General features: G+C 41.7%; 1 protein-coding gene across 1 annotated transcript in view; it reads left to right on the top strand.

Moving 5' to 3' along the window:
- Positions 1–15,967, top strand: part of DZIP1 (DAZ interacting zinc finger protein 1) — a 281,110-nt gene that overhangs the window by 98,833 nt on the left and 166,310 nt on the right. Inside the window, exon 10 of the mRNA XM_053707838.1 lies at positions 9,904–9,966. Within this exon, the coding sequence (XP_053563813.1) occupies positions 9,904–9,966 (63 nt within the window). The remainder of the gene's footprint in view (positions 1–9,903; positions 9,967–15,967) is intronic.

The raw sequence follows: 15,967 nt of genomic DNA on the forward strand, positions 1-15,967 counted from the left end.
ATATAAATACACACACAAATATATATATATATCAAACTCTTTTTCTGCAATTTTTTTTTAGATGGTGTTATTATGAGTGTAACTGTACTTTGTAATTTATTTGTGTTTTGTGCAATTTTTAACCAGAGCTCCGAGGACACGTTATCCGGACACGCGTTAACTTGAATTGCCCTCAAGCGGTCGCTTTTACTTTCAACTTGTAATACGGGCGCTAAACCTGATGTGCGCAAACACCTGCGATAAACCCCTTAACTGTTAGCACTCCACTCTTAATCTGTCCCAAAATAGGTACTCAATGCTTTATCCTTCCCTAAACAAAATGGAAGCAAAATTAATCTAATATAGCAGTCAAATTAAATAATAAATCAGAATAGTTCCCTCTCTTTCATTTGTAGCCTTTAGGGATCTATATACCTGGCCGTAAGGAAGTGAAGATCAGTGTCTGACTGCGTGCGTGGTCATGCGCATTAGAGACTGCGAGAGACAGGCCTTAAAGGGCCAGTGTACACAGCAGTCACAAATCTATGTTCCTAAAGGAAACACAGTGACTAAAGAAATTAGACATATATAGTTAAACTTGCTAACAATATGTTTAGCCAATTTTAGCTTTTTATTCCTGCTTCTATGAGTATTATCAACTGTGCTGGCACTCCCCCAGGAAAGGGCTGAGCTGTGCTTTAGTCTAGCATGCCCACCCTCCAATCATAGGCTATATGCAAATTCCTATGTCAAATGAGCATTAGAAATTTGCCTGCACAAATCCTATCTAATTCCTGTTAAAAACATTAAACATACATCAGCTTTAAAAATTCCTATGTGCAATAAACATCAGAGCTTTAACTGCAGACATCGGCTCTGTAAGATTGATGTGACTGGGACAGGCTATAGAACGGCAAGACAAGCAGAGAGATCACTTCAGCTAAACTTCTCACAGCGTGTAGTGAGTATATCAGGAGAACTACGTACTTGTAACAACAAAAATCATTAGACCTGAAATTCTTACCTCTGTATTTGGGCAGACAGCGTATGTATTTCTGCTGTGAGAATCTGTTTTGTTGCAAGTATGTAGTTCTCCTGATATGCTCACTACAGGCTGTGAGAAGTTTAGCTGAAATTGCTGCTGAATTGATCTCTCTGTTTGTCTTGCCGTTCTATAGCCTGTCCCAGTCACATCAATCTTACAGAGCCTGTCTTCATGTCTGCAGTCCAAGCTCTGAATTTTATTACACATAGGAATTTTTAGCAGGCAATGCAGGGCAGCCACGGCATCTGAGCAAGTAAATACAGCTATGCAATGTATTGAAATATAGCGTGTGCTCAGGTCTTCAGGCACAGCTATCAGGCAGCTTGTTTACAATAGCTTTAGGAGAGGAGAGCACATGCCCAATGCAGAGGGGGAGTAACAGCAGACTGGCCGCACGGCCAGAACATTTTCTAAGGGGTTTAGGCAAAGTACACTGTAAACAGACATTTCAAAAAAATATTTCTAAATACAGAGCATGATTAAAACAGAATGTTCAGCACCACTATACTCAACTACTCCTGCTATTGTGTTTAAAAATTGAACAGTTTTTGGGTAAACTGTCCCTTTAACCCCTCTGCCGCAGTCTTGCTAAAAGTAGTGAGATTGCGCTATTTCTGCATGCCCCACGAGTGGGGCAGTGCAGAAATTGCTTCGGTAGCTCTGCAAGATTAAGAGGGACACTCTATGCCCCTCTCTGCATCGGGCAGCAGTGGTGCAGATGGAGTGTTAAAGGGAGCTCAAAGGTCTATTCTAGGCATAATGTATCAGCACTCCGGAGAAGGACATGGACAGTTAGCAAATCAAAAGCAGCATATGTGCATATGCACCAATTACTTCTGTGTTCTGTTCAGAAAAAGCTAATCAAAAGCAGCATATGTGCATATCCACCGATTACTGCTTGTGCTCTGTTCAGGAATGCATGGGAGTGCTCCTGGCTGCATGACTATAACTTTGTATATAATACATTTACAGGAGTTAAACATTTATGGGGAGAAAATTAATTTGTATAATCCATATTAGTGATGATAAAATAATCCATGTCAGAAGTTCTGTTTCTATTCCTTATGGATCCAGATAAACGCTTCTCCTTAGCCGATACGTCACGTACAATTCAACTAATTAACGGCTGGTAAAGCCACCTCTGTCCAGCCACATTATAGGAATTGTAATTGTTCCTTCTATTAAATGAACTGCATTCAACTAAACCAAATCTTGTTTAGTGTATCTGGTAACTAACTATATATATATATATATATATATATATATATATATATATATATATATATATATATATATATATATATATATATATATATATATATATATATAAAATCATATCTTAAAAAAATAGAAGCATATAGAAAAAAGTTTTTTTGTTTTTTTAAGCCCTCTTTCAAGACAACACACAAATCACCAATTTAACTCTGTGTTTTCGTTAATGTGTGTATAATAAACAGGGGAAAAAATTATTATGCTCCAGTTTTGTAATGATTAACTGTTCAGAACTCTTTTTATTGATGCCTTCTAAATTTAAAGGGACATTCTAATGCAAAAGTTTCAATCTAATTTATTAGCTTTACTGACCCTACGTAACTTAGGGGTCAAACGCATAGGCAAAATCACACTAAGGAACTGTAGAACATGGCCATTTGCCTAATCGGGAGCTGCAGAGGAACTAAACCACCAGTTACCAGCTGTTCTAGAGATGCGGGGGTTAAACGTACATTTAGCTTGAGTCAGTAATGCAAAAATTACATTATCTAACAAATGATAACCTAGTTGCATTACAATGAACCTCTTAAAGAGGCGTAAACGCTTAATAGTATGATGAAGCTGTACAGTCACAACATACAATGTGTAGAAGCCACTGCTAAGCCTCTGACTTTAGTTATTTGTAGCAAAAGAACTTTACATTCCAAGTGCCATGACAGAGTAAGCAGCAACTGCATAGTCCTGTATACTTTTGCCTTCCATGTCACTTTAAGGCTAAAATGTTCTAGTGTTGTATTCCTTTTAATGTTATTGTGATTTTTTTTAAAAATTTTTTTATAGTTTGTATTAAGTTTTCATAGTGTAAGTACAGAACAAAATAATATTAATTGGGCATAATAAAAGATAATCAAGATATACTGTACATGTCCACAGGTAGATTTTGCAGGTAATAAAGATAATATTTGTGTTTATCTAGTTGGGAATACAATGAAGTGATAAATTACTTGGTTTTGGTATCTAAAGCTTCAAAATTTCTATAAGAATAAGGAGAGTAGGAATAATAATGAAAAAAGGAAACAAAATGGGTAAATCAAATTAAAAGGGGGTAAAAAAGGTACTCCACCCTTATTCTCGCATATATAGTGCAGTTCAAAGTTGTATATAACCTGATAGGTGTAACTGTGTCCTATTGCATCTGTCGGATGCCTATGAATACATTTTCTTCTGTTATGTGTGATCAGTCCACGGGTCATCATTACTTCTGGGATATTATCTGCTCCCCTACAGGAAGTGCAAGAGGATTCACCCAGCAGAGTTGCTATATAGCTCCTCCCCTCTACGTCACCTCCAGTCATTCTCTTGCACCCAAAGACTAGATAGGAGGTGTGAGAGGACTATGGTGATTATACTTAGTTTTTTATAACTTCAATCAAAAGTTTGTTATTTTACAATAGCACCGGAGCGTGTTATTACCTCTCTGGCAGAGTTTGAAGAAGAATCTACCAGAGTTTTTATTATGATTTTAGCCGGAGTAGTTAAGATCATATTGCTGTTTCTCGGCCATCTGAGGGAGGTAAAAGCTTCAGATCAGGGGACAGCGGGCAGTTGAATCTGCATTGAGGTATGTAGCAGTTTTTATTTTCTGAATGGAATTGATGAGAAAAACCTGCCATACCGTTATAATGACATGTATGTATACTCTACACTTCAGTATTCTGGGGATGGTATTTCACCGGAATTACTCTGTAAAAGTACATTAAACCTTTTAATTGGTATTTTTCATGTTAAACGTTTTTGCTGGAATGTAGAATCGTTTGCATTTCTGAGGTACTGAGTGAATAAATATTTGGGCATTATTTTTCCACTTGGCGGTTGCTTGTTTTAATTATGACAGTTTCGTTTCTCTCTCACTGCTGTGTATGAGGGGGAGGGGCCGTTTTTTGGCGCTCTTTGCTACGCATCAAAAATTTCCAGTCAGTTACTCTTGTATTTTCTGCATGATCCGGTTCATCTCTAACAGAACTCAGGGGTCTTCAAACTTCTTTGAAGGGAGGTAGATTCTCTCAGCAGAGCTGTGAGACTTATATAGTGACTGTGATTTAAAACGTTGCTCTGTAATTTTTAGGTTGCAAATTTAATTAGTGTTACTTTGCTATTGGGAACAAACCTTTGCTAAAAGTTGTGTTGTTTTTAAAGATGATGCTTTAACTGTTTTTCAGTTCATTATTTCAACTGTCATTTAATCGTTTAGTGCTTCTTTGAGGCACAATACGTTTTTGTTAAATAAGATTGTAACCAAGTTGCATGTTTATTGCTAGTGTGTTAAATATGTCTGATTCAGAGGAAGATACCTGTGTCATTTGTTCCAATGCCAAGGTGGAGCCCAATAGAAATTTATGTACTAACTGTATTGATGCTACTTTAAATAAAAGCCAATCTGTACAAATTGAACAAATTTCACCTAACAGCGAGGGGAGAGTTATGCCGACTAACTCGCCTCACGTGTCAGTACCTGCATCTCCCGCCCGGGAGGTGCGTGATATTATGGCGCCTAGTACATCTGGGCAGCCATTACAGATAACATTACAAGATATGGCTACTGTTATGACTGAAGTTTTGGCTAAATTACCAGAACTAAGAGGCAAGCGTGATCACTCTGGGGTGAGAACAGAGTGCGCTGATAATTCTAGGGCCATGTCTGATACTGCGTCACAGCTTGCAGAGCATGAGGACGGAGAGCTTCATTCTGTGGGTGACGGTTCTGATCCAAGCAGATTGGATTCAGATATTTCAAATTTTAAATTTAAATTGGAAAACCTCCGTGTATTACTAGGGGAGGTCTTAGCGGCTCTTAATGATTGTAACACTGTTGCAATACCAGAGAAATTGTGTAGGTTGGATAAATACTTTGCGGTACCGGCGAGTACTGACGTTTTTCCTATACCTAAGAGATTAACTGAAATTGTTACTAAGGAGTGGGATAGACCCGGTGTGCCGTTCTCACCCCCTCCAATATTTAGAAAGATGTTTCCAATAGACGCCACCACACGGGACTTATGGCAAACGGTCCCTAGGGTGGAGGGAGCAGTTTCTACTTTAGCTAAGCGCACCACTATCCCGGTGGAGGATAGCTGTGCTTTTTCAGATCCTATGGATAAGAAATTAGAGGGTTACCTTAAGAAAATGTTTGTTCAACAAGGTTTTATATTACAACCCCTTGCATGCATCGCGCCGATTACGGCTGCGGCAGCATTTTGGATTGAGTCTCTGGAAGAGAACCTTAGTTCAGCTACGCTGGACGACATTACGGACAGGCTTAGAGTCCTTAAACTAGCTAATTCATTCATTTCGGAGGCCGTAGTACATTTAACCAAACTTACGGCTAAGAACTCAGGATTCGCCATTCAGGCACGTAGGGCGCTGTGGCTAAAATCCTGGTCAGCTGATGTAACTTCTAAGTCCAAATTACTTAATATACCTTTCAAGGGGCAAACTTTATTTGGGCCCGGTTTGAAAGATATTATCGCTGACATTACAGGAGGTAAGGGTCACGCCCTGCCTCAAGACAAAGCCAAAGCTAAGGCTAGACAGTCTAATTTTCGTCCCTTTCGGAATTTCAAAGCAGGAGCAGCACCAACTTCCACTGCACCAAAACAGGAAGGAACTGTTGCTCGTTACAGACAAGGCTGGAAACCTAACCAGTCCTGGAACAAGGGCAAGCAGGCCAGGAAACCTGCTGCTGCCCCAAAGACAGCATGAACCGAGGGCCCCCGATCCGGGACCGGATCTAGTGGGGGGCAGACTCTCTTTCTTCGCCCAGGCTTGGGCAAGAGATGTTCAGGATCCCTGGGCGCTAGAGATCATATCTCAGGGATACCTTCTAGACTTCAAATTCTCTCCCCCAAGAGGGAGATTTCATCTGTCAAGGTTGTCAACAAACCAGATAAAGAAAGAAGCGTTTCTACGCTGTGTACAAGATCTGTTATTAATGGGAGTGATCCATCCGGTTCCGCGGTCGGAACAAGGACAAGGGTTTTACTCAAACCTGTTTGTGGTTCCCAAAAAAGAGGGAACTTTCAGGCCAATCTTGGATTTAAAGATCCTAAACAAATTCCTAAGAGTTCCATCGTTCAAAATGGAAACTATTCGGACAATCTTACCCATGATCCAAAGGGGTCAGTACATGACCACAGTGGATTTAAAGGATGCTTACCTTCACATACCGATTCACAAAGATCATTACCGGTATCTAAGGTTTGCCTTCTTAGACAGGCATTACCAGTTTGTAGCTCTTCCATTCGGTTTGGCTACGGCTCCAAGAATCTTCACAAAGGTTCTGGGTGCCCTTCTGGCGGTACTAAGACCGCGAGGAATTTCGGTAGCTCCGTACCTAGACGACATTCTGATACAAGCTTCAAGCTTTCAAACTGCCAAGTCTCATACAGAGTTAGTTCTGGCATTTCTAAGGTCGCATGGATGGAAAGTGAACGAAAAGAAGAGTTCTCTTTTTCCTCTCACAAGAGTTCCATTCTTAGGGACTCTTATAGATTCTGTGGAAATGAAGATTTATCTGACAGAAGACAGATTAACAAAGCTTCTAAATGCATGCCGTGTCCTTCATTCCATTCAACTCCCGTCAGTAGCTCAATGCATGGAGGTGATCGGCTTAATGGTAGCAGCAATGGACATAGTTCCCTTTGCACGTCTACATCTCAGACCGCTGCAATTGTGCATGCTAAGTCAGTGGAATGGGGATTACTCAGACTTGTCCCCTACTCTGAATCTGGATCAAGAGACCAGAAACTCTCTTCTATGGTGGCTTTCTCGGCCACATCTGTCCAGGGGGATGCCATTCAGCAGGCCGGACTGGACAATTGTAACAACAGACGCCAGCCTACTAGGTTGGGGCGCTGTCTGGAATTCTCTGAAGGCTCAGGGACAATGGAATCAGGAGGAAAGTCTCCTACCAATAAACATTCTGGAATTGAGAGCAGTTCTCAATGCCCTTCTGACTTGGCCCCAGTTAAAAACTCGGGGATTCATCAGGTTTCAGTCGGACAACATCACGACTGTAGCGTACATCAACCATCAAGGAGGGACAAGAAGCTCCCTAGCAATGATTGAAGTATCAAAGATAATTCGCTGGGCAGAGTCTCACTCTTGCCACCTGTCAGCAATCCACATCCCAGGAGTGGAGAACTGGGAGGCGGATTTCTTGAGTCGCCAGACTTTTCATCCGGGGGAGTGGGAACTTCATCCGGAGGTCTTTGCCCAAATACTTCGACGTTGGGGCAAACCAGAGATAGATCTCATGGCGTCTCGCCAGAACGCCAAACTTCCTCGCTACGGATCCAGATCCAGGGATCCGGGAGCGGTTCTGATAGATGCTTTGACAGCACCTTGGAACTTCGGGATGGCTTATGTGTTTCCACCCTTCCCGCTGCTTCCTCGATTGATTGCCAAAATCAAACAGGAGAGAGCATCAGTGATTCTAATAGCACCTGCATGGCCACGCAGGACTTGGTATGCAGATCTAGTGGACATGTCATCCTGTCCGCCTTGGTCTCTACCTCTAAGACAGGACCTTCTGATACAGGGTCCATTCAAACACCAAAATCTAACTTCTCTGAAGCTGACTGCTTGGAAATTGAACGCTTGATTTTATCAAAACGTGGTTTTTCTGAGTCGGTTATTGACACCCTGATACAGGCTAGGAAGCCTGTTACCAGAAAGATTTACCATAAGATATGGCGTAAATACCTATACTGGTGTGAATCCAAAGATTACTCCTGGAGTAAGGTTAGGATTCCTAGGATATTGTCCTTTCTACAAGAAGGTTTAGAAAAGGGTTTATCGGCTAGTTCATTAAAGGGACAGATCTCAGCTCTGTCCATCTTGTTACACAGGCGTCTGTCAGAAAATCCAGACGTCCAGGCCTTTTGTCAGGCTTTAGCTAGGATCAAGCCTGTGTTTAAAACTGTTGCTCCGCCATGGAGTTTAAACTTAGTTCTTAACGTTTTACAGGGTGTTCCGTTTGAACCCCTTCATTCCATTGATATAAAATTGTTATCTTGGAAAGTTCTGTTTTTAATGGCTATTTCCTCGGCTCGAAGAGTCTCTGAGTTATCAGCCTTACATTGTGATTCTCCTTATCTGATCTTTCACTCAGACAAGGTAGTTCTGCGTACTAAACCTGGGTTCTTACCTAAGGTAGTCACTAACAGGAATATCAATCAAGAGATTGTTGTTCCATCCTTGTGTCCAAATCCTTCTTCAAAGAAGGAACGTCTTCTACACAATCTGGATGTAGTTCGTGCCCTCAAGTTCTACTTGCAGGCAACTAAGGATTTTCGACAAACGTCTTCCCTGTTTGTCGTGTACTCTGGTCAGAGGAGAGGTCATAAGGCTTCGGCTACCTCTCTCTCCTTCTGGCTTCGTAGCATAATTCGTTTAGCCTATGAGACTGCTGGACAGCAGCCTCCTGAAAGAATTACAGCTCATTCTACTAGAGCTGTGGCTTCCACTTGGGCCTTTAAGAATGAGGCCTCTGTTGAACAGATTTGCAAGGCTGCAACTTGGTCTTCGCTTCATACTTTTTCCAAATTTTACAAATTTGACACTTTTGCTTCTTCGGAGGCTATTTTTGGGAGAAAGGTTCTTCAGGCAGTGGTTCCTTCTGTATAATGAGCCTGCCTATCCCTCCCGTCATCCGTGTACTTTTGCTTTGGTATTGGTATCCCAGAAGTAATGATGACCCGTGGACTGATCACACATAACAGAAGAAAACATAATTTATGCTTACCTGATAAATTCCTTTCTTCTGTTGTGTGATCAGTCCACGGCCCGCCCTGTTTTTTAAGGCAGGTAAATATTTTTTTTAAATTATATTCCAGTCACCACTACACCCTTGGCTTCTCCTTTCTCGTTGGTCTTTGGTCGAATGACTGGAGGTGACGTAGAGGGGAGGAGCTATATAGCAACTCTGCTGGGTGAATCCTCTTGCACTTCCTGTAGGGGAGCAGATAATATCCCAGAAGTAATGATGACCCGTGGACTGATCACACAACAGAAGAAAGGAATTTATCAGGTAAGCATAAATTATGTTATCTAAGGTTCCCAAATGTTTAAGAGTTCTTTTTGATCCAATAGGTCTGCTCATATACTAGATATTTGGTAGAAATATTCAATTTTCAGAGGTATTAGAGAGAAGCTAGGAATTTCCTTCTTCCAGTACGAAGATATGAAACTTTTTTTTTTAATAGAAGCTTATTTTTATGTGTAGACTTGCATGCTTGTAACCTGTATGTATTAAATATCAAGATAATGGTGTAACACGTTACTTCCATGCTTTATCACTCTGCACAGCACAATGCAGTGTATCCAGTCTGCACACTTCAATTCAACTAATTGCAAATGACACTTTCTGCAAACTGTACAACGTTTAAATTAAAATGTGAACTTAAAGAAGCAAAAGCATCACCATGGGCAGCGTGTTGTCCAGAACCACCAGATGATTAGATATGACATTGGCTGTACACCACTGGCAAAAGCAATAGGCTTATTTAAATGTAATAGTTAACAAATAATGGCCATGCTCATTCCTCCTAAACAAATGTTGAATGTTTGATATTCGTATAACTTTATGTTTTTGTTGTTTGGTAATTTAGCTCCAGGTCCAGTTACATCAACCGTGCAAGTGGAAACAAAACCTAACACAGTATTAACATTTGGTAAGGGTTTTATTTTTTATATTAAAGGGACACTAAAGTAAAAATTAAACTTTCATGATTCAGATAGAACATGCAATTTTTTTATTTTCCCCCCAACTTACTACTATTATCAAATTGTGCACATTTTCTGAGGCACCATCTCCTTTTGAACACGTGCAATACACATAGGAAGAATGTACAAAGGCAGCATGCATAAATGTCTCTCAAGAGTTGCACTGTTGTAAATCACCTCTCATGAATGTGATCTACGAAACAGCTGGGCTCATAGACTTAAAGGGACACTGAACCCAAATGTTTTCTTTCATGATTCAGATAGGGCCATGCAATTTTAAGCAGCTTTCTAATTTACTCATATTATCAAATTTTCTTCGTTCTCTTGCTTTCTTTATTTGAAAAAGAAGACATCTGAGCTATTTTTTTGGTTCAGTACCATGGAAAGCACTTGTTTATTGGTAGGTGAATTTATCCACCAATAAGCAAGAACAACCAAGTGTGTTCACCAAAAATGGGCCGGCATCTAAACTTACATTTTTGCATTTCAAATAAAGATACCAAGAGAGTGAAGAAAATTTGATAATAGGAGTAAATTAGAAAGTTGCTTAAAATTGAACGCTCTATATGAATCACAAAAGAAAAAATTTGGGTTCAGTGTCCCTTTAAATTTTAAAGGGATTCAAGAGGATGACAAAGGATGAGGAGAGGAACTAAGGTAAGAAAGATTAGCGTATGTTGTGTGCATCCCTGAACAGTAGAGTCTTTAAGGAGTACTTGAATCTATGAAAACTAGGGGAGGGTCTTGTGGAGCAAGCAAGAGAGTTGCTGAAAATAGGGGCCATTCTGGACAACCTGTAGACAGGAATGTGAGAAGGTAACAAGAGAGGATAAGCACAGGAGATCATGAGCAAAACAAAGGCGACAGGAGGGAGAGTATCTGGAGACAAGGCCAGAGATATGAGGAGCAATGTTATTGAGGATCTTGAATATCAGAGTCAGGATTTTGCGTTTTATTCTGGAGGCTAGAGGAAGCCAGTGCAGCGATTGTCAGAGAGATGCAGCAGATGAAGAGTGACGAGTAAGGAAGGCTAGCCTGGCAAAGGCATTTACTAGGTGGCCAAGCAACGTAGTTGCTGGACAAACTATTGTTATTGTCAGGATTATTATTATTAGGTGGCCATGCAACAAAGTTGCAGGACAACTTATTGTTTGGATTATTAAGTGGCCAAGCATGTAGTGCTGGACAACTTATTGTTATAGTTAGGATTATTATTATAATTTTTCTTTTCTCCAACATTGGTGTGTCCGGTCCACGGCGTCATCCTTACTTGTGGGAATATCTCTTCCCCAACAGGAAATGGCAAAGAGTCCCAGCAAAGCTGGCCATATAGTCCCTCCTAGGCTCCGCCCACCCCAGTCATTCTCTTTGCCCTTGCACAGGCAACATCTCCACGGAGATGGTTAAGAGTATGTGGTGTTTAGTTGTAGTTTTTTTATTCTACTATCAAGAGTTTGTTATTTTAAAATAGTGCTGGTATGTACTATTTACTCTGAAACAGAAAAGGATAAAGATTTCTGTTTGTGAGAGGAAGATGGTTTTAGCAGACAGTAACTAAAATCGATTGCTGTTTCCACATAGGACTGTTGAGATGAAGTAACTTCAGTTGGGGGAAACAGTTAGCAGACTTTTCTGCTTAAGGTATGACTAGCCATATTTCTAACAAGACTGTGTAATGCTGGAAGGCTGTCATTTCCCCTCATGGGGACCGGTAAGCCATTTTCTTAGTTTCAAACAGAATAACAGGCTTAATATGGGCTATAAAACTGGTAGACACTTTTATGGGCTAAATCGATTGCTTTATTTGGACATTTTATACATGTTTATGCTGATAATTCACACTTATAAACTTGGGGAACGTTTTTTAACGGCAGGCACTGTGTTAGACACCTTTTCCAGTCAGGGAGGGCCTTCCCAGTTGTAGGCTGAACCTCATTTTCGCGCCATTACTGCGCAGTTGTTTTTGAGAGCAAGACATGCAGATGCATGTGTGAGGACCAGAAAGTTGTTGGAAAAGTTTCTAGAAGGCGTCATTTGGTATCGTATTCCCCTCTGGGCTTGGTAAAGTCACAGCAAAGGCTGTAGCTGGGACTGTATAGGGGTTAAATTTGTAAACGGCCCCGGTTCCGTTATTTTAAGGGTTAAAGCTCTGAAAATTGGTATGCAATACTCTTAAGGCTTTAAGACACTGTGGTGAAATTTTGGTAAATTTTGAACAATTCCTTCATACTATTTCACATATTCAGTAATAAAGTGTGCTCTGTTTAAAATTTAAAGAGAGTAACGGTTTTGTTTTAAAACGTTTTTTGTGCTTTATTGACAAGTTTAAGCCTGTTTAACATGTCTGTGCCTTCGGATAAGCTATGTTCTATATGTGTGAAAGCCAATGTGTCTCCCCACTCAAAATTGTGTGATAATTGTGCCATAGCGTCCAAACAAAGTAAGGACAGTACTGCCACAGATAATGAAATTGCCCAAGATGATTCCTCAGATGAGGGGAGTAGACATGATACTACATCATCCCCTACTGTGTCTACACCAGTTTTGCCCATGCAGGAGGCCCCTAGTACATCTAGCGCGCCAATGCTTATTACCATGCAACAATTGACGGCTGTAATGGATAACTCCATAGCAAATATTTTATCCAAAATGCCTGCATATCAGAGAAAGCGCGATTGCTCTGTTTTAAACACTGAAGAGCAGGAGGGCGCTGATGATAATTGTTCTGTCATACCCTCACACCAATCTGAAGTGGTCATTCCAGAGAAATTATGCAAGATGGACAAGTTTCTAGAGGTTCCGGTGCACCCCAACGCTTTTCGTATACCCAAGCGGGTGGCGGACATAGTGAATAAGGAGTGGGAGAAGCCCGGCATACCTTTTGTCCCCCCACCTATATTTAAGAAATTATTTCCTATGGTCGACCCCAGAAAGGACTTATGGCAGACAGTCCCTAAGGTCGAGGGGGCAGTTTCTACTCTAAACAAGCGAACTACTATCCCTATCGAGGATAGTTGTGCTTTCAAAGATCCTATGGATAAAAAATTGGAAGGTTTGCTTAAAAAGATTTTTGTACAGCAGGGTTACCTTCTACAACCCATTTCGTGCATTGTTCCTGTCACTACAGCAGCGTGGTTCTGGTTCGAGGAACTAGAAAAGTCGCTCAGTAGAGAGACTCCGTATGAGTTGGCTAACTCTTTTATTTTAGATGCCGCTTTGCAATTAGCTAGATTAGCGGCGAAAAATTCAGGGTTTGCAATTGTGGCGCGCAGAGCGCTTTGGCTAAAGTCTTGGTCAGCGGATGCATCATCCAAGACAAAATTGCTTAACATCCCTTTCAAAGGTAAAACTCTCTTTGGGCCAGAATTGAAAGAGATTATCTCAGACATTACTGGGGGAAAGGGCCACGCCCTTCTACAAGATAGGCCTTTCAAGGCCAAGAATAAGTCTAATTTTCGTTCCTTTCGCAATTTCAGGAACGGACCGGCCTCTAATTCTGCATCCTCTAAGCAAGAGGGTAATGCCTCACAGCCCAAACCAGCCTGGAAACCTATGCAAGGCTGGAACAAGGGTAAGCAGGCCAAGAAGCCTGCTGCTGCTAACAAAACAGCATGAAGGAGTAGCCCCCAATCCGGGACCGGATCTAGTAGGGGGCAGACTCTCTCTCTTTGCTCAGACTTGGGCAAGAGATGTTCAGGATCCCTGGGCACTAGAAATAGTTTCTCAGGGTTATCTTCTGGAATTCAAGGAACTACCCCCAAGGGGAAGGTTCCACATGTCTCACTTATCCTTAAACCAAATAAAGAGACAGGCGTTCTTACATTGTGTGGAAGACCTGTTAAAGATGGGAGTGATACACCCTGTTCCAATGACGGAACAAGGAATGGGATTTTACTCAAATCTGTTCGTAGTTCCCAAAAAAGAGGGAACCTTCAGACCAATTCTGGATTTAAAGATCCTAAACAAATTTCTCAGGGTACCATCGTTCAAAATGGAAACCATTCGAATGATTCTACCCACTATCCAGGAAGGTCAATTTATGACTACCGTGGATCTAAAGGATGCGTACCTACATATTCCTATCCACAAAGAACATCATCAGTTCCTAAGGTTCGCCTTTCTGGACAAACATTACCAGTTTGTGGCCCTCCCATTCGGGTTAGCCACTGCTCCAAGGATTTTCACAAAGGTACTCGGGTCCCTTCTAGCGGTTCTAAGACAGAGGGGCATTGCAGTAGTACCGTACTTGGACGACATTCTAATACAAGCGTCGTCCCTTTCAAAAGCAAAGGCTCATACAGACATCGTTCTGGCCTTTCTCAGATCTCATGGATGGAAGGTGAACATAGAAAAGAGTTCTCTGTCTCCGTCAACAAGAGTTCCCTTCTTGGGGACAATAATAGATTCCTTAGAAATGAGGATTTTTCTGACAGATGTCAGAAAGTCAAAACTTCTAAGCGCTTGTCAAGTTCTTCACTCTGTTCCACGTCCTTCCATAGCTCAGTGCATGGAAGTGGTAGGGTTGATGGTTGCAGCAATGGACATAGTTCCTTTTGCGCAAATTCATCTAAGACCATTACAACTGTGCATGCTGAAACAGTGGAATGGGGACTATACAGACTTGTCTCCAGTGATTCAAGTAGATCAGAAGACCAGAGAGTCACTCCGTTGGTGGCTGACCCTGGACCATCTATCCCAGGGAATGAGCTTCCGCAGACCAGAGTGGGTCATTGTCACGACCGACGCCAGTCTAGTGGGCTGGGGCGCGGTCTGGGAATCCCTGAAAGCTCAGGGACTATGGTCTCGGGAAGAGTCTCTTCTCCCGATAAACATTCTGGAACTAAGAGCGATATTCAATGCTCTCAGGGCTTGGCCTCAGCTTGCAAAGGCCAGATTCATAAGATTCCAATCAGACAACATGACGACTGTTGCGTATATCAATCATCAGGGGGGAACAAGGCGTTCCCAAGCGATGAAAGAAGTGACCAAAATAATACAATGGGCGGAGGATCACTCCTGCCATCTATCTGCGATCCACATCCCAGGTGTGGAAAACTGGGAAGCGGATTATCTGAGTCGTCGGACTTTCCATCCGGGGGAGTGGGAACTCCACCCGGAGATCTTTGCCCAGTTGACTCAATTATGGGGCATTCCAGACATGGATCTGATGGCGTCTCGTCAGAACTTCAAGGTTCCTTGCTACGGGTCCAGATCCAGGGATCCCAAGGCGACTCTAGTGGATGCACTAGTAGCACCTTGGACTTTCAACCTAGCTTATGTGTTCCCACCGTTTCCTCTCATTCCCAGGCTGGTAGCCAGGATCAAACAGGAGAGGGCCTCGGTGATCTTGATAGCTCCTGCGTGGCCACGCAGGACTTGGTATGCAGACCTGGTGAATATGTCATCGGTTCCACCATGGAAGCTGCCTTTGAGACAGGACCTGCTTGTTCAGGGTCCATTCGAACATCCAAATCTGGTCTCCCTCCGGCTGACGGCTTGGAGATTTAACGCTTGATTCTACCAAAGCGTGGGTTTTCAGATTCTGTGATAGATACTCTGGTTCAGGCCAGAAAACCAGTAACTAGAAAGATTTACCATAAAATATGGAAAAGATATATCTGTTGGTGTGAATCCAAGGGATTCCCATGGAATAAGATAAAAATTCCTAAGATTCTTTCCTTTCTGCAGGAAGGTTTGGATAAAGGATTATCTGTGAGTTCTCTAAAGGGACAGATTTCTGCTTTATCTGTCTTACTACACAAATGACTGGCAGCTGTGCCAGATGTTCAAGCATTTGTTCAGGCTCTGGTCAGGATCAAGCCTGTTTACAGACCTTTGACTCCTCCCTGGAGTCTAAATCTAGTTCTTTCAGTTCTTCAAGGGGTTCCGTTTGAACCTCTACATTCCATAGATATTAAGTTATTATCTTGGAAAGTTTTGTTTTTGGTT

This window comes from Bombina bombina, chromosome 3 (assembly GCF_027579735.1).
Source record: "Bombina bombina isolate aBomBom1 chromosome 3, aBomBom1.pri, whole genome shotgun sequence".
Lineage (NCBI taxonomy): Eukaryota > Metazoa > Chordata > Amphibia > Anura > Bombinatoridae > Bombina > Bombina bombina.